The 18624-nt window shown below is 43.8% G+C and overlaps 1 protein-coding gene across 1 annotated transcript in view; it reads left to right on the top strand.

The window, feature by feature from the left end:
* GC (GC vitamin D binding protein) overlaps positions 1 to 18624 on the top strand; it is a 51095-nt gene that overhangs the window by 7434 nt on the left and 25037 nt on the right. Inside the window, exons 2-6 of the mRNA XM_053570157.1 lie at positions 9110 to 9179; positions 9754 to 9886; positions 12371 to 12582; positions 13721 to 13853; positions 16314 to 16408. Of these exons, the coding sequence (XP_053426132.1) occupies positions 9110 to 9179; positions 9754 to 9886; positions 12371 to 12582; positions 13721 to 13853; positions 16314 to 16408 (643 nt within the window). The remainder of the gene's footprint in view (positions 1 to 9109; positions 9180 to 9753; positions 9887 to 12370; positions 12583 to 13720; positions 13854 to 16313; positions 16409 to 18624) is intronic.

The raw sequence follows: 18624 nt of genomic DNA, 5'->3' as shown, positions 1-18624 counted from the left end.
CTTGTTTTGGCCTCCCAAGTAGCTGGGACTACAGGTGCCCACCACAATGCCCAGCTATTTTGTTGTTGTTGTTGCAATTGTCATTGTTGTTTAGCTGACCTGGGCTGGATTCAAACCTGTCAGCCTCGGTGTATGTGACCGGCACCCTACCCACTCAGCTATGGGCATCGCCCCTCCTTGTGGTTTTAATTTACGTTTCTTTTTCTTTTTTTGCTCTGTGCTAAGTGTTTACACAGTAAAGACTTTTATTTTTTATTTTTTGCAGTTTTTGGCTGGGGCCGGGTTTGAACCCGCCACCTCTGGTATATGGAGCCAGCGCCTCACTCCTTTGAGCCACAGGCACCACCGCTTATTTACATTTCTTAACGTAAACTTACATTTTAACTTAGCTTTATTAATGATTAATTAAACTAATTGCTAATAATTAGTAATGCTAAACCATTTACGATGCAGTTGTCTATACGTATGATTATTTTGAGAGCTGTCTGTTCAAGTTTTTCCTCTTGAGTTAATCAGGTTTTCCTTGCTGTGGAGCTGTTTCAGCTCCTTCTGCATTTGGACATTAACCCTCACCAGATGTGTGGTTTACAGCTATGTTCTCCCATTCTGTGGGTCGTCTCTTCACTTTGCTAACGTTTCCTTTGCTTCTGGGTGTGATGTAATCCCATTTGTCTATTTTTTGCTTTCCTTACCTATGCTTTCTGGGTCATAGCCAAAAACATCATTGCCCAAACCAAGGCCATATAATTTTTCCCCTATGTTTTCTCCTGGTAGTTTAAGTTTCATGTCTTACATTTCAGTGCATTTTGAGTAGATGTTTTCTGAAGTTTTTTTTTTTCTTTCTTTATTTATTTTTATTAAACCATAGCTGTGTACATTAGTATGATCGTGGGGCACCATACACTTGGTTCATAGACCGTTTGACACATTTTCATCACATTAGTTAACATAGCTTTTGTAGCATTTTCTTAGTTATTTTGCTAAGACCTTTATATTCCACATTTACTAGGATTCACATATACCCTTGTAAGATGCACCGCAGGTGTAATCCCATTAATCGCCCTCCCTCCACCTACCTCCCCTCTCCCTCCCCTCCCTTCCCCCTTCTCCCTATTCTTAGGTTGTAACTGGGTTATAGCTTTCATGTGAAAGTCCTACATCAGTTTCATAATAAGTGAGTACATTGGATACTTTTTCTTCCATTCTTGAGACACTTTACTAAGAAGAATATGTTCCAGCTCCATCCATGTAAACATGAAAGAGGTAAAGTCTCCATCTTTCTTTAAGGCTGCATAATATTCCATGGTGTACATATACCACAATTTATTAATCCATTCGTGGATCGATGGGCACTTGGGCTTTCTAAAGTTTTAATTGAGATAGAAAGTATGCGGCTAGCTGACAAGCCAGAATCCCTACCACTTCCTGTTTATATCTTCTCATCAAAGGCTCAGCGTACAGAGATGTGGCTTCCAGATCTCTTGTCACGTGATAATTACTTCAGACTTCATAACGCCACACACGTACTTAATGAATTGGCTTAAAAAAATTAACTTATGTGCATCTATTATTCCAGGCATCTAGGACCTAAAAATTTGGTTATGATCCTCACCCTGAAAGAGCTTTTATAGAAAATAAAGACAATTTTGCATAAAGGGAATATAATTCCTATTGGCCTCCTTTATTAGGTCAATGGAAACGTCTAATATTGCTGCAAGTCCCTTCCTCCAACAGGGCCCAGGCATTGCCCTGACACTCCCACCTTTCCCTTTTCCTGTACCAAATCTCACAAGCTGATTTTATAAAGAAGGGAGACAGGAAGATTAAGAATGAACTTTGCTCTAGGACTGGTAGTCATGGAAACTCACAGACAAAACGTGCTCAATAAGTTAGTATGTTGTTTGATCATTTAGAAGCTAAAATGCAATTTTCTATAGAAGTTACTTGTACCCAGAGATAACATTCTTAAAGTGATGTACAAAAGTACACATTGAACACTGGAGGTGAACTGTGATAACTGCAAATATCAAAGGATTTTTGTGAGCATTAAAGGGAAAATATATGTTGAGTATTTAGAACAGTACCCACCAAACTATTGGCACTCGGTTGTTCAGTATTATGAGGATTTTATCCTTTCTCCTTACATTGATTTTGAACTTAACACCACAACGTATTCTAATGTTCAAATCAAGAAGGGAGATCACATTAACCCATCCCAAAAGTGAGAGAGGAAAACTTCCTCTCTTATCATTAGCCCGGCCCAAGCACTTTTAGATAAGGAGATGGACCAGCCCACAAAAGGAAGGAGAGGTGGGATAAGATTCAGGGTGGAAATACGCTTCCTTTGGAATTCTGATGAGTGTCACAGAGAACTCCACCACTTGAGGTTACCCAGTGACGGAGTCCGGACACCACCAGCTGAGGTTCCCCAGTCACAGAGTCCAGACACCACCACCTGAGGTTCCCTAGTGACGGAGTCCAGACACCACCACCTGAAGTTACCCTGTGATGGAGTCCAGACACCACCACCTGAGGTTACCCAGTGACGGAGTCCAGACACCACCACCTGAGGTTCCCCAGTCACAGAGTCCAGACACTACCACCTGAGGTTCCCCAGTCACGGAGTCCAGACACTACCACCTGAGATTCCCCAGTTACAGAGTCCAGACACCACCACCTGAGGTTACCCAGTGACGGAGTCCAGACACCACCACCTGAGGTTCCCCAGTCACAGAGTCCAGACACTACCACCTGAGGTTCCCTAGTGACGGAGTTCAGACACCACCACCTGAGGTTCCCCAGTCACGGAGTCCAGACACCACCACCTGAGATTCCCCAGTTACAGAGTCCAGACACCACCACCTGAGGTTAGCCAGTGACGGGATCCGGACACCACCACCTGAGGTTACCTAGTGATGGACTCCAGATACCACCACCTGAGGTTCCCCAGTCATAGAGTCCAGACACCACCACCTGAGGTTACCCAGTCACAGAGTCCAGACACCACCACCTGAGATTCCCCAGTTACAGAGTCCAGACACCACCACCTGAGGTTACCCAGTGACGGGGTCCGGACACCACCACCTGAGGTTATCCAGTGACGGGGTCCAGACACCACCACCTGAGGTTACCTAGTGACGGACTCCAGATACCACCACCTGAGGTTACCCAGGACAGGAGTCCGGGCGAGTCTGGGAGGCCACCTCTGCTGCAGCTGTTCTCCTGGGCATCTAAGTCACTGACCTTTTATCTTCCACTGTTTTCATTGATTTTTGAATTTTCAAAATCTGAAATGAAGCTTGATCTGCTCCACTGATAGCATCCTCATGGGTACATTTAATTTTCTGTAAATTGATCCACAGATACCAAGTAGGTCTCTGGTTTTAGTATGAAAGGGATTCAATATCTTTCCATTGACTCAAATTCAGAAACTGTACCTTCTTGCAAACATCAATGTTAATGCAAAAAAACAAATCAATGCTGAATATAATAATGATTAAAAATGGTGATGATGATGAAGCCAAAAAAAATCTGAAAGAGGAATAAAAGATAGCTAATTTGTTTGCTACACTGTCACACGATAGTCTATAATAACCACAGCAGCTTCCTAAACCAGCTCACCAATGTTTAATTTTTCAAGTAAAATCACTACTGTGAAATCACCAATATCTACTCTCCTGAGGTTGGATAAACCCTGCAAATCAAATTCTTCAAGGGTAATCTTTTTTTTTTTTTCTTTTTTTTTATTGTTGGGGATTCATTGAGGGTACAATAAGCCAGTTACACTGATTGCAATTGTTAGGTAAAGTCCCTCTTGCAATCATGTCTTGCCCCCATAAAGTGTGAAGGGTAATCTTTTTTTAAACCACTAACAAGTAGAATGATGCTTCTGACCCAGATGAGCCTGCCAGTGAACAAAATAAACAAACAATGCCAAGGAAATGAAATCACAACAACATAAAATGCCCAGCAGAGCTCTGAAGGCCCGTGATTCTCCAGACACAACTTGAGACAGCTCCAGCATTTTGTATAAATGTCTGTTCAAGTCAATATTATTTAGGACCTCTTTGTTGTTCCTGGTACACAAACAGCTTTTCTAGGGGATCAAACTAGGCTTTAGTAAAAGATCATAACATTGGCAAAAGCATCTAAATACCAGTTGTAGTCAGCTCTGTAACAAGGCGGTGAGCATCTCCCTGTCCAGCCCCCAGAATGAAAGTGCGTCCCATGAGGGCAATGACTGTCTATCTGGTCTCCACTGCGTGCTGAAATTCACTGTTGAAATACTGGACCCAGTACCCGGCACAGAGCACGGCGGGGCATTTGCTGCATACATGAGGGAATACCTTGTATTACCAGCTTGTTGAAGGAAGGTGCATGAAACAATAAAGATTTCCCCAAAGCAAATCAAACTGCTTTCAAAAGTCCAGGATTGGACATGACTTACCAGAATGTTTCACAATATAGGTAAAAAACGGGACATGCTATTGCAAAAAGCAAAACTTCTGCTAATGAAATTTGTAAACATTTAGCACCGAGGGGTCATGATGTGAAAATGATTTCACCAGAGTCACTAAGATCATGCCAATATTTACAGGGGCCGTATCAAAGTCCAGATCACTCTTTTTTAACCAAATGGAACATTAAAGAACAGAGCATATCATTTATAATTTATTTGAGATGTGATTTAACTCTATGAATCAGCATGAGCTCAACTGGTGTAAAAAAGTGTTTATTAAGCAGAGTACCATGGAATCAGGAACCAATTTCCAATAATCACGTTGCTGCTTCTGTTTATCTACCAGGTTTTTGAAAATTGGGAAAATGATTATCGTACATTTGCTTGACCTTGTAAGCTTGATATCTTCTTTTTTTTTTTCTTTTATAGTTTTTGGCTGGGGCTGGGTTTGAACCCACCACCTCCAGCATATGGGGCCGGTGCCCTACTCCTTTTAGCAACAGGCACCGCCCAGCTTGATATCTTCTTTTTGGTCAAATGAATAAACGAATTTCTTTTTTACCAATATATTTTGGGTAGCCCACCTGCAAGGGCACATGAACGGCTTCTGTCCAGGCCACTTTCACACTTCAGTCCTCAGCCTTCCCATTGCCTCCACTTTGAGCTTCCTCTCCTAACTAAAGCTGAAGGCTTCAACCAAAATGACTTGAAAACCACTTTACACCTCACACAGCCTGTCTCCTTCCCACTTCTCTCTTCAGTTCATAGCATGTAACATCCACAAATTCTAAAGTTCTTGTGCACGATCACAGTAGCTGACTTGGTTAAATCTATTTAACAATGAATAATCTATAGGGTCCATTTCTATTACCTTCTCATGCACGCACAAACATGTAAAAGGAAACTTTCCTTTTTCGGTGAAATAAGAAATCTGAACCTAGAAGGTTAGAAACAGAGTATTTGTCAAAATGTTCACCAGACATACCCTATTTGAATACCGGATTTCACTTTTCATACTATTGAATGGTCACAATAAATGTACTAACAAAAATCATGTCTTCATTTTGGGGGGAGTTTATTAAACAAAGTTATCTCACATCCATTAAAAGGAAAAAGAAGAAAAAAAAATGTTCAGAGTTAGATAACTCCTCATTGTAAACAAACTGTGTAACTGCCCAGAGCAGCACTTATAAATCAACCTGACATTTATAAGGAAAAATAACTTCTTACTAGATCTTTTTGTATGTGTTTTCACAGTAAGCTTTAGAAGAAAATTGCATGTTATCTCTTACAATTTCTTAAAGTGATTAATTTATAATCCCAGGCAAGTGATCTTAAAGATAATTTTAAGGATACAATCTTGTACTAAACTTGGGAATCTAATATATATGACTATTTAAATTCATTTGCATATACACAGGAATGAAATAAACTCCCTTCTTCAAAAGGCTGCCATCATTCCTTTCATTAATTAACCACAGTTATGACATTTTCTTACATTGAACTGAAACCTATTGTCTTATAACTGCCAACCATTTTTCCTAGCTCTCCTTTGGCAGCAAGATAAAACAAGTGTGCTTGATGCCCAGAAGTGCAGCTCTGCGCCAGATGAGGACGGGTCTAACCTAAACCCTTCCGTGTTCAAATCTGCAGTCCCCTAGAAAACCTTTAATGACTGACAGAAATGTTCTGCCTCGCTTTGACCTCTTGAACCTGTCACAGTCTGCAGCCATGTAAACTAATCAATAAGCTTCCAAAAGTGGACCAGCCATGAAGGTTCTCAGCCAGGAGGGCTCCCACACGGAGGGTCTCTTCGCGTCTCCCTGACAGTTTTATCAGCCCTGCCTCCCTGTCCTACTTCCCAACAACTTCTTTTTTCTACTTTTTTTTTCTTATAAATGTTGGGCTGATTTATAAGTGCTGCTCTGGGCAGTTATACAGTTTGTTTACATGAGAAATCATCTCAAGCTAAGCATTTTTTTCCTCTTTTTCCTTTTTATCAGATTCAGACAGATGGGCTCTTTTCCGTGTAATTTTATTGGTATTGGAGTTGGTCCCTCATTACAAAGTGTTGCTCGAGAAGGCCTTTGTCTCACAATTCTCAATGCTGGTGTTCCTCACCTCAGAAATACACAGTATTTTGGGTTATCCACCTGAAACATATGTGTGGCAAGCACTTCCTCTACAGGCAATTGTTATCATAACAAATTCTAAGGTAATCTTTATTTAAAAGGAAAAATATACTCCCCCAGCCTGTCTCCAAGTATCATGACCTCCACTCCACACCATAAAACACAAACATCTACCCAAGCACGTGTTCATTTCCCTTCTACCCAGCTGTAACTGTTAGAGAGATGGGGGCATCTTCAGGCCAGAACATGTGGCTGCAGTTACCCTGGTATCACCTGAGGATAAATTAATAAAAGTTAAAGCCACTTAGAACAGAGACTACACTTTTTCCAAAGATATGAAATCACAAGGTATTGGGAAATTTCTGGGACTTATTTGCATAAGTAGTGGATCAGGGCAGGATAGCACTGACTGGCCGGGGTATGCCCACCTGATACACAGGAGAGAGCAGGTCTCCTGACCGGCAGGGAGCCCATCTCCCTCGCAGGAACTAGCTCTTCCCTATGGCCTGGATGGACTCAAGAGTAGATTTGATCAGATTTTTCTGATCCCTCTCAAATAACAGAAAGGCCCTCTGGAACTTTAGAACCACAAAACAACCACCTCCTTTTAGTCATGAGAATTCCTGGTTATATGTAATAATCAACAATTTTTTAATTCATTGAAAGTGGAAGCTACTCCCAAGTCAGCCTGTCTGGGCCCTGCTGCCTGTGACGTGGACAGGGACCAGCATGTCCCCTCTGTGTTTCTGCCTGCTTCCTCTCCTTCCCGCCACTCTCTGGGCTGCGTCCAGCTCCCCTGGGGCTGACACACAGAAAGGAGACCCTAGCACCAGGAAAGAGAACCAGTGGGCAGCCTGTGGGTGAATGTGTCTTCTGGTTTTGGAGACAGACAAAGCCGATGTTTTCTCTGAGTGGGTTCTTTGGCGATCTCTCTCCCATAAGCCTTGGAGATCTCTCACCTCCAGCTGGCACCTTATGACTCCCCTTTGGGCCCTGCCTCTGGACAGAGGTGCCCCACTCTTGTAGTCCTTTGCCTGTAGGTAGCCCTTTGTCTGGGTATATTGAAGGCAGCTCCAGGCCAGCTTCCCCTCCCACCTGGCCTACCCACACCCTCTCTGCTCTCCAGGCCACTAACCAGCCCCTGGCCCTCTAGTTTGCACAGCCTGACTCTAACACCTGTCCAATGCATCCCAAACTCTAAGAGCCACTTATCAAGGTCCTAAGTGGTTTCCCTAAAGCCCTGTCACTGTGGTAGAAGCAAGAGCAAACACTCCCCCATCATTTCCCCAGAGTCACCACACTGACCAATTCTGCCAAAAAGCACTCTGCCTGATTTCCATCTTTTCTCTAGCTGCACTGGCCATCTGCTGAAGAGCCTGGAGGTGGGCAGAGGGCAGGGGCACCTGCTCACCCCCTCAGGAGACTGGCCTGCCTCAGTGGTGCTGCCCCTCACTCTGGAATGCAGACATTCACTTACCTTTCATTCTTTGTTCTTTCAAGGCTTCAGGTGAAAATGAGATAACAGAAGGAGAAAAGGAAAGGAAAGAAGGGTGAGAATGAGGGAAGGAAGGAGAAACAGCCCCACTTTAGTGTTATTACCCCGAAGGGACCAGAGAAAACTGCGGTGTTGTCCACGCTGGGATCCAAGCTGATGCATGCCCCCCACCCCCTGGGATCCCGGCTGACCTGTGCCCCCCACTCCCTGGGATCCCAGCTGACGCATGCCCCCTACCCCCTGGGATCCCAGCTGACGCGTGCTCCCCACCCCCTGGGATCCCGGCTGACCTGTGCCCCCCACTCCCTGGGATCCCGGCTGACCTGTGCCCCCCACTCCCTGGGATCCCAGCTGACGCGTGCCCCCTACCCCCCTGGGATCCCAGCTGACGCGTGCCCCCCACCCCCTGGGATCCCGGCTGACCTGTGCCCCCCACTCCCTGGGATCCCAGCTGACGCGTGCCCCCTACCCCCTGGGATCCCAGCTGACGCGTGCCCCCCACCCCCTGGGATCCCGGCTGACCTGTGCCCTCCACTCCCTGAGATCCGAGCTGATGCGTGTCTCCCACCCCCTGGGATCCCAGCTGACCTGTGCCCCCCCACTCCCTGGGATCCCGGCTGACGCGTGCCCCCCACCCCCTGGGATCCCAGCTGACACGTGCCCCCCACCCCCTGGGATCCTGGCTGACCTGTGCCCCCCACTCCCTGAGATCCGAGCTGATGCGTGTCCCCCACCCCCTGGGATCCCAACTGACATGTGTCCCCCACTCCCGTCCAGTATGGTTCACTCTCCTCCCTTGCTCCCTACTCTATTCAGATATCACGCCATGAAATGCGCCATAACACTGTAGTCTGTTGTGAAAAGACAGCTAAAAAGATACCTGAAAAATGAAAATTGAATATGGATGTTGAGAAAATGCTATTTTCACCACAGAGCACGTGGAGGACCACTTTACTCACACTTATTTAATGTAATGTTCATGAAAAAAGAACAGATATGGATTTTTCTATTTCTGACCCCTAGGCCGAGATTATGAGAAGGACAAAGTCTGCAAGGAATTCGCCCATCTGGGAAAGGATGAGTTCACATCTTTGTAAGTGTACATCACTCTCGTGGCTATCTGACCTTGAACAAAACTGAGTGTGCAGAAACTGGGATTCAGGACACAGGGTTACACTGACCATTACTCTATTAGGAGGACAGAGCCCAAGGGTCATGAAGGTAGTGATGTCAGGCAAATGGGGGAAACCTGGAATTCTAGCTGACTTGTAGTTACTGTGGTCTACTAATTTGTCACCAATAAGTTTATGAATAAGTTGAAGCGAATAAATAGAGTTTTCTAAAGTAAATTAAAATGCAAGAGTACTTTATAGAACTCTGGCAAACAAAGGCAGTGGGACAGGGAGCAGGTGGCTTTGGGGAGGCTTGAGAGACATCATACCAGACTAGATTGATGCAGCCCCAAATCCAATTTCTACGTCTTTGCAAGATAAACCAGCCTAGAACAAAATGCTTTTAAAATAGACTTCATTCCTTCATTGGCCTGTAAAGTCACTGTGTGCAATATTCCATTTAACAAGTATATAGACTTAATATTTCAGTGCAGCAAAACATGCAAAAAAGCATTTCCCTCCTAGTTAATTAAATTGACTTACTTTCTCCTTCAGGTCCCTAGTCCTATACAGCAGAAAATTTCCTAGTGGCACATTTGAACAAGTCAAACAGCTCGTGACAGAAGTTGTCTCCTTGACGGAAGCCTGCTGTGCGGAAGGGGCTGACCCTGACTGCTACGACAACCGGGTACGCTGGTGTGACTGGCCAGGAGAAGGAGCCAAAGTGTGTCATGTCTTGGCGAAATCGTATACAGCAACTCCACCTATTCCTAGATTAGAGGCAATATTAAGCTATTACTTTTACAACACAGGTTTGTTATAAATAATGAGTTCATTTTATACATTATTCCTACAAGATTCAAATGAGAAAACTGGCTCCAAAAGTAACTTAGTGATTTACTAAATATACCTTGTAGTAAGAAGTGGGTACAGCCTCTAAGTCCAGACCAAAGACCTGAGTTGTTGTTTTTTTGTTTGTTTGTTTGTTTGTTTGTTTGTTTGAGATATCGCCTCAAGCTGTCACCCTGGGTAGAGTTTCGGGGCATCACAGCTCACAACAACCTCCAATCCCTAGCGTAAGCAATTCTCTTGCCTCAGCCTCCCAAGTAGCCTCCCAAGTAGGGAGTACTACAGGCTCCCGCCACAATGCCTAGTTATTTTTTGGTTGTAGTTGTCATTGTTGTTTGGCGGGCCCAGGCTGGATTCAAACCCACCAGCTCTGGTATATGTGGCTGGCGCTTTAGCCACTTGAACTATAGGCACTGAGCCAAGACCTGAGTTTTTTATCACTACAAACTTGAGCCTCTCAAATATCAGCTCTAACCCTGGGAGCCTGCCCAAACCTTTATCATCATGCCAGGACAGGTACCAACTGCCCCAGGAAAATTTAGTGTTAGTTTCAAATTATTTGGAGGTCAAAAGTTGCCCTATATATGGACAAGTTCTAGACTGTCTTCCCTGTAGCACTTATGTATAAATGTAAATGCTGAAATAACAGTAATTGAAATATAGACAGTAGCTGATAGAGAGCAAAATCTTGGGAGCTTCAGTAATTTACTGACACAATCATCAGGCCTGATACAAGTGACATTTTAATAAAGTCCTCTCCAAACAAATCATTCTCACTGCTCAGCCTGAAGCAGTTATCCCACAGACACAACACTCCAGAGATCTGGTTATAATAGATTCTAGATGGTGCATACTCTTCCCATTGATTTATCTAGCTTTTAATCATATCACTGAAATACATTTTGGATTGTGAAAAAAGAACTTTATAATCACTTTCTTCCACCACCACATTCCATATGCCCCTTCTTCCAACCTTCGGCACCACCTTAAACTAAGCAAGCATCAAACTATCAACTGTGGTCAACATGAAAGAGCCTATTTTCATTTTACGTTGCACACTATATTTGCCAATGATCTGCATCTACGATCCTGGCGTTTAAGAGAACAGAGGGCGTTGGCATTTTTTGTGTGACATCTTTCTCTTTCTCCTGTTTATTCAAAGCATATTTTAAATGGGTTTGACACTTTTCAGCCTCTTTTTTTCATTTGAAAGGAGATAATTTTTAAAAGAAAAACCAGTAAGATTTCCAGGAAAACAAAAGGAAAACGATTTTCTGAAAAGAGAAATAACGCAGGTGGCTCCTGTGGCTCAAAGGCGTAAGGCCCTGGCCCCATATGCTGGAGGTGGTGGGTTCAAACCCAGCCCTGGCCAAAAACTGCAAAAAAAAAAAAGAAAAGAAAAAGAAAGAATGCAAAAAAAAACTCTTAAGTTCTGAGTCTGTGCAGGGAGTTGGGTCTAGAAGGAACAAGAAGAAGGTTCACGTAACTAATTCGTCACTTCACCTTCCTTCACTGATTGGAAAGATTTTTTAGAAATTTTGCCTTAAAAAGACGACTACTTATAAAAAGGGTAGAACGTCATGTCAAAATACTTTTTCCATAGAAATCTCGGTGTAATTTTTTTCATGATGATTATTTCTAATCTTTTTTCCTCTATGGTGATTATTTCTACTCTATAACTATACTTCAAATATCAATGATTTCCAAAAAGAGCATTTGGTCGCTACAATTGCTTTGAGGGTGCCTGGTCTGTCCACGCGTATGGGTGGGCCAGTGTTGGAGGCCGTGAATTAGGCCACCCTGGTTTTCAGCCCACGTTGCCCTTGAGAATGAATCTTGGGGCTTTGGGATATACAGATTTTCAGGTTCCATCTTTGACCTACTCAATCAGAATTTCTAGGCTGTGCCCCCCCCCCCAAGCATTTCTTAATTTTATGTACTGTATGAGGGATTATGATGCCAAAGCAGAATGAGGAGACGGGAACATGGTGGGAGGCTGAGCCGCTCAGCAGGGCAGAGAGAGCTCTGCAGCAGACGCAAGTCGGGGCAGCATCAGAACCACCACTAGCGCTTTTCAGGCGCCCTCCTTACCCCTCGGGATGCTAACATTCCCACGGAGGAACGTGGCTAGAGGGTCGAATCCTAACAGCCCCCTTTATTAAGAGGATCCCCGAAGCCTCCCTTATTACACAGATGTGACCCTAGGCTCCCTGTGACTGTCACCGAGGGGGCCCTGGGCGGGGACAGCCGGTCAGATGCTGGTGGGGATGTGCGCCCAGGGCGGCGCAGCCCGGGACGCGCCCCTGACTGCCCGTCCTTGCAGACCTCGGCGCTGTCGGCGCGGTCCTGCGAGCGCGACTCCCCGTTCCCTGCGCACCCGGGCACCGCAGAGTGCTGTGCGCGCCAGGGCCTGGAGCGCAAGCTCTGCATGGCGGCGCTCAAGCACCAGCCGCAGGAGTTCCCCACCTACGTGGAGCCGACCAACGACGAGATCTGCGAGGCGTTCAGGAAAGACCCAAAGGGATTTGCTGACCAGTAAGCTGCCCGCATCACCCATGGAGCTTTAAGGCATAAAATACCCGCCACAGAGGTGTCTAATCCAGCCTCCTCTTCCCGGTACCGGGTCGACTCCCAGGGGTGGGAACCGGCATCCCTCTGGGTGCTGAGTTTCGTGAATTCCTTTCTCAGAGAAGAAATCAACTCCCAAGTGCTGCCTCCTTGTCCTGTGTTCTTCCTTCTGAAGCAGAATCATTTGCGTCCCCTGCCCGCACGACATATGTTCAAATACTGGACAGCCCTTATTATGATTTCCCTTCTTCTAGGGATCCTTGCACACACCTGATAGAAGCAATTTTATTGCTGCGCACGTTTTAAATACTAAAGCATGGAAAGTGAAGCCGCAGGACGCTTCTGCACAGGCCTCACTTACCCCCTAAGTAACCGTGAACGCTGCAGTCCTTTAACAGGCGAGGGGTGACACTGATCACACCCTGAATCTTTAGTCTGGAGAGATCATAAAAGTAACAAAAATGGAGGAAATCCATGTATTATAGTGAAAAAATGACACATACCCCAAAATCAAAAGTGACATCATTATTCAAGATGGTCACAATTTGTGAAATTTAGTTGGCTTGCCCATTCCTATATATTTTAAAACAGGATTTTGTCCAGAATTACAAAGTCCCTTTTTAGATTCTGAAAGGCATGTGTTCCTAAGAATTAAAATTTCTTTCAACAAATAATCAAACCTATATTATAGCAATTATCTGGAGTAAACTGAGATAGATAAGAAAGGATAAATCTAGGGTAAATAAGATAGATAGATAGACAGATAGATAGACAGATAGATAGACAAGATAGATAAGAAAGGGTAAATCTACAACCATCTGAATGCTGAATCAGCAGCATAATGAATCAGCAGCTGACAGGGTGAAACATCTGGGTAGACACTCAGTGAATACGGGGCAGACGGCCCCTGCTCTCACGTAGACCACATAGGAATTTAGGAAAGAACCTGTATTTTAATGTATAAGTAGATTGACCAATATTATATAACTTCCTCTAAATCCTTAATGCTTTTTAGATGTTAAAACTATAAGCCATCAAAAATACTTATAAAAAATAAGTTTGTTTCCTTGCAATTTTTTAACCAGTCCTGTTTTCTCCGCAACAGATTTCTGTATGAATATTCCAGCAATTATGGAGAAGCCCCCCTGCCGCTTCTGGTCAGCTTCACCAAGAGCTACCTCTCCATGGTGGGCTCCTGCTGCACCTCCCCAAGCCCAACCGTGTGCTTTTTGAAAGAGGTAGGGCCCGTTTCACTTACAACGTGGTTCTGCTCTGTTTCCCTTCTTCTTATAATACTATCCCTTTTTAGGAATGGTAGAAGTTAAGATTTTGCAATCAGTAAAAGTTTTTAAAATGCCTCCCTTGAATTCTGTTAACGAGAAAATAAACTTATCACCTCTGGAAGGAAATTCAAGACACTCCTTGGGTCTGTGTTCAGTTGTCTGTTCATCAGAAAAGAAATCACGGAATTAATAGTGCCTGGTGTTTGCCACCTGTGCACCGTTGTCAGTGGGTCTCGACCATCTGATGATGAGATTCTCTCTGGGTTTTGCCACCTGTGCACCGTTTTCAGTGGGTCTCGACCATCTGATGATGAGATTCTCTCTGGGTTTTGCCACCTGAGCACCGTTTTCAGTGGGTCTCGACCATCTGATGATGAGATTCTCTCTGGGTTTTGCCACCTGTGCACCGTTTTCAGTGGGTCTCGACCATCTGATGATGAGATTCTCTCTGGGTTTTGCCACCTGTGCACCGTTTTCAGTGGGTCTCGACCATCTGATGATGAGATTCTCTCTGGGTTTTGCCACCTGAGCACCGTTGTCAGTGGGTCTCGACCATCTGATGATGAGATTCTCTCTGGGTTTTGCCACCTGTGCACCATTGTCAGTGGGTCTCGACCATCTGATGATGAGATTCTCTCTGGGTTTTGCCACCTGTGCACTGTTTTCAGTGGGTCTCGACCATCTGATGATGAGATTCTCTCTGGGTTTTGCCACCTGAGCACCGTTTTCAGTGGGTCTCGACCATCTGATGATGAGATTCTCTCTGGGTTTTGCCACCTGTGCACCATTGTCAGTGGGTCTCGACCATCTGATGATGAGATTCTCTCTGGGTTTTGCCACCTGTGCACTGTTTTCAGTGGGTCTCGACCATCTGATGATGAGATTCTCTCTGGGTTTTGCCATGTGTGCACAATTTTCAGTGGGTCTCGACCATCTGATGATGAGATTCTCTCTGGGTTTTGCCACCTGTGCACCATTGTCAGTGGGTCTCGACCATCTGATGATGAGATTCTCTCTGGGTTTTGCCACCTGTGCACCGTTTTCAGTGGGTCTCGACCATCTGATGATGAGATTCTCTCTGGGTTTTGCCACCTGTGCACCATTGTCAGTGGGTCTTGACCATCTGATGATGAGATTCTCTCTGGGTTTTGCCACCTGTGCACCATTGTCAGTGGGTCTCGACCATCTGATGATGAGATTCTCTCTGGGTTTTGCCACCTGTGCACCGTTGTCAGTGGGTCTCGACCATCTGATGATGAGATTCTCTCTGGGTTTTGCCACCTGTGCACCGTTTTCAGTGGGTCTCGACCATCTGATGATGAGATTCTCTCTGGGTTTTGCCACCTGTGCACCGTTGTCAGTGGGTCTCGACCATCTGATGATGAGATTCTCTCTGGGTTTTGCCACCTGTGCACCGTTTTCAGTGGGTCTCGACCATCTGATGATGAGATTCTCTCTGGGTTTTGCCACCTGTGCACCGTTTTCAGTGGGTCTTGACCATCTGATGATGAGATTCTCTCTGGGTTTTGCCACCTGTGCACCATTGTCAGTGGGTCTCGACCATCTGATGATGAGATTCTCTCTGGGTTTTGCCACCTGTGCACCATTGTCAGTGGGTCTCGACCATCTGATGATGAGATTCTCTCTGGGTTTTGCCACCTGAGCACCGTTTTCAGTGGGTCTCGACCATCTGATGATGAGATTCTCTCTGGGTTTTGCCACCTGTGCACTGTTTTCAGTGGGTCTCGACCATCTGATGATGAGATTCTCTCTGGGTTTTGCCACCTGTGCACCGTTTTCAGTGGGTCTTGACCATCTGATGATGAGATTCTCTCTGGGTTTTGCCACCTGTGCACCATTGTCAGTGGGTCTCGACCATCTGATGATGAGATTCTCTCTGGGTTTTGCCACCTGTGCACCATTGTCAGTGGGTCTCGACCATCTGATGATGAGATTCTCTCTGGGTTTTGCCACCTGAGCACCGTTTTCAGTGGGTCTCGACCATCTGATGATGAGATTCTCTCTGGGTTTTGCCACCTGTGCACCATTGTCAGTGGGTCTCGACCATCTGATGATGAGATTCTCTCTGGGTTTTGCCACCTGTGCACCATTGTCAGTGGGTCTCGACCATCTGATGATGAGATTCTCTCTGGGTTTTGCCACCTGTGCACTGTTTTCAGTGGGTCTCGACCATCTGATGATGAGATTCTCTCTGGGTTTTGCCACCTGTGCACCATTGTCAGTGGGTCTCGACCATCTGATGATGAGATTCTCTCTGGGTTTTGCCACCTGTGCACTGTTTTCAGTGGGTCTCGACCATCTGATGATGAGATTCTCTCTGGGTTTTGCCATGTGTGCACAATTTTCAGTGGGTCTCGACCACCTGATGATGAGATTCTCTCCCTTGTTGTCTAGAGACTCCAGATGAAGCCTGTGTCAGTTCTCACCACCATGTCCAACAGAGTCTGCTCACAATATGCTGCTTATGGGAAGGAGAAATTGAGGCGCAGGTAAAGATTAAACATCGTTACCACGTCTGGATGTTTTGTTCTTCATTGTTATCCACAATACTAGAGTTCTCTAAGAAGATGGTACAGGTCTTAGGCTCCAATAATCCTCAAAAATATGGCTCAATTCTTTTCCTTATCTCTGCACATAATATGAATAATAAGAAGGATGGTGTGAAATGTGATTTGGTTTTAATCAACCTTTTCCACATACTCATTATATGGGAGACCTGGTAGACCATTAGAAATATGAGTCAATGTTCATATGTTACAAACACAAAAGCAAAAATGTCATCTTTTTGTTCATGACCTGTTTTTGCCTTGCTCAGCTTTTTCTTGGGATGAAACCTCCTGAATTCTCACTTCTTACATGAAGCTTTGTGCTGTGTAGTGTCCATCCCTGGACCGTCATGACTTATCCTCCTCGATCACCTGCTTCTGTGACTTGCAGCCTTCACTTCAGTCCTCTGTGTCTGGTCTTCACTGTAGATTCTGTTTTAATTGTGAAGATTCTGTTGCATTCTGCCCTATGTCCTCAGACATCTTAACTTGCCAGGATTTTCTTTTCATTATTTACAGTCTCTTCAATTCCTTCTCCTCTGAACCACAAGCATTTTTCCCCTCTAATGTTGATGAAAAAAACTATTTCTTGCTGGCAATAGGTGATTAGCCTCTGATATGAGAATAGTAACCATTTTCATGAGTATTTTAAATATAATCTCCCTTAGAACTACTCAAATACTCAATAATATTTTCTCTATTATTTCCCTTAGTTTTCCTTTTACACTGAGATAATAATGCTTAGCAAGTAGAACATAGGAATTTATAATATAAAACACTATATATATTGCTACAAAACATTTTTAAATAAGATAAAATCAGAGATTTTCTAAATGTCCCTAGAATAGAAAATGGCTCGAGTCACACAAAAAAGTTCTTTTTCTTAGGCTACATAATATTCTATTGTATGCATATCCACATTTTCTTTATCCATTCATCTGTTGATGGACATTTGGCTGGCTTCTACCTCTTGGCTACTATGCAATATGTTATTAAAATTATATTATAAAAGAATATTTCGTGAAAACTATAAAACCTAGCTAAAAGAAATCAAAGAAGATACAAATAAATAGAAAAATATCCTATGCTTATAGTTTGGCAGACTTAACCCTGTTAAAATGTCTGAAATACCCAAATCAATCTATGCTGAATGCAATTCCTATTAAAATCTTAATGGCATGTTTTTTCAGAAATTTCAAGAACAAATCTAAAATTCATAGGGAATCTCAAGGGACCATGAAGAGTTAAAACAACCTTGAAAAAAAAAAAAAAACAACAAAGTTCAAGGCCTAAAATTTTCTCTTTAAAACATTACAAAGCAACAATAATCAAGACCATATGGTACTGGCAAGAAGGCAGTTATCTAGGACAACCAGATAGAATAGGGAGCCCAGAAATAAAGTGTTGTACATACAGTGGATAATTTTCAGCAAGAATGCCACGCCACAGGGTTAAAAGCAGCCTCTTCAACAAACGGTGTTAAAACACTGGTCAAAAGCATGAAATTGGATCCACTGTCTGCCACATACAAAAATTAACTCGAAAATGGAATGAAGACCTATATGGTAAGACCTAAAACTACAAAACTCTTAGAAGAAAACATAAGGGAAAAGTTTAGGATTTGGGAATTATAACACCAAGCACGGGCAACAGAGGCAAAAACAGACAAATGAGATGATATCAAACTTAAAAACTTCTGTACATCAAACAACACAATACCATCAATGAAGTAAAAAGTCACTTAAAGGAAGAAAATATCTTCAAATCGTACATCTGAAAAAAGTTAAGGGAATACATAAGTAACTTCTATAAATTAATAATAAAAATGCTCAGGTGACTCAATTTTAAAACGGGCTAATGACTTGAATAAACAATTCTTTAGAGAAAATATATTAGTGGCCAACAGACATATGAACAGATGCTCAACATCAGGAATCATAAGAGAAGTAGGAACCAAAGCTGCAGGGAGGCATCACCGCATACCCTGAGGACGTTCACCACCAAAAGTACAGAAAATAGAAAATGTTGGCAAGGATGCATAGATATTGACATGCTTGTGCAGTGTGGGTGGGGATGTAAAATAGTGCAGCCATTATGGAAAACAGTATGGAAGTGCTCAAACATTTAAAAGTAGTATTGCCACATAATCCAGCCATTTT

Source organism: Nycticebus coucang, chromosome 1, assembly GCF_027406575.1.
Source record: "Nycticebus coucang isolate mNycCou1 chromosome 1, mNycCou1.pri, whole genome shotgun sequence".
NCBI lineage: Eukaryota > Metazoa > Chordata > Mammalia > Primates > Lorisidae > Nycticebus > Nycticebus coucang.
This window is presented reverse-complemented; position numbering and strand designations above follow the sequence as displayed.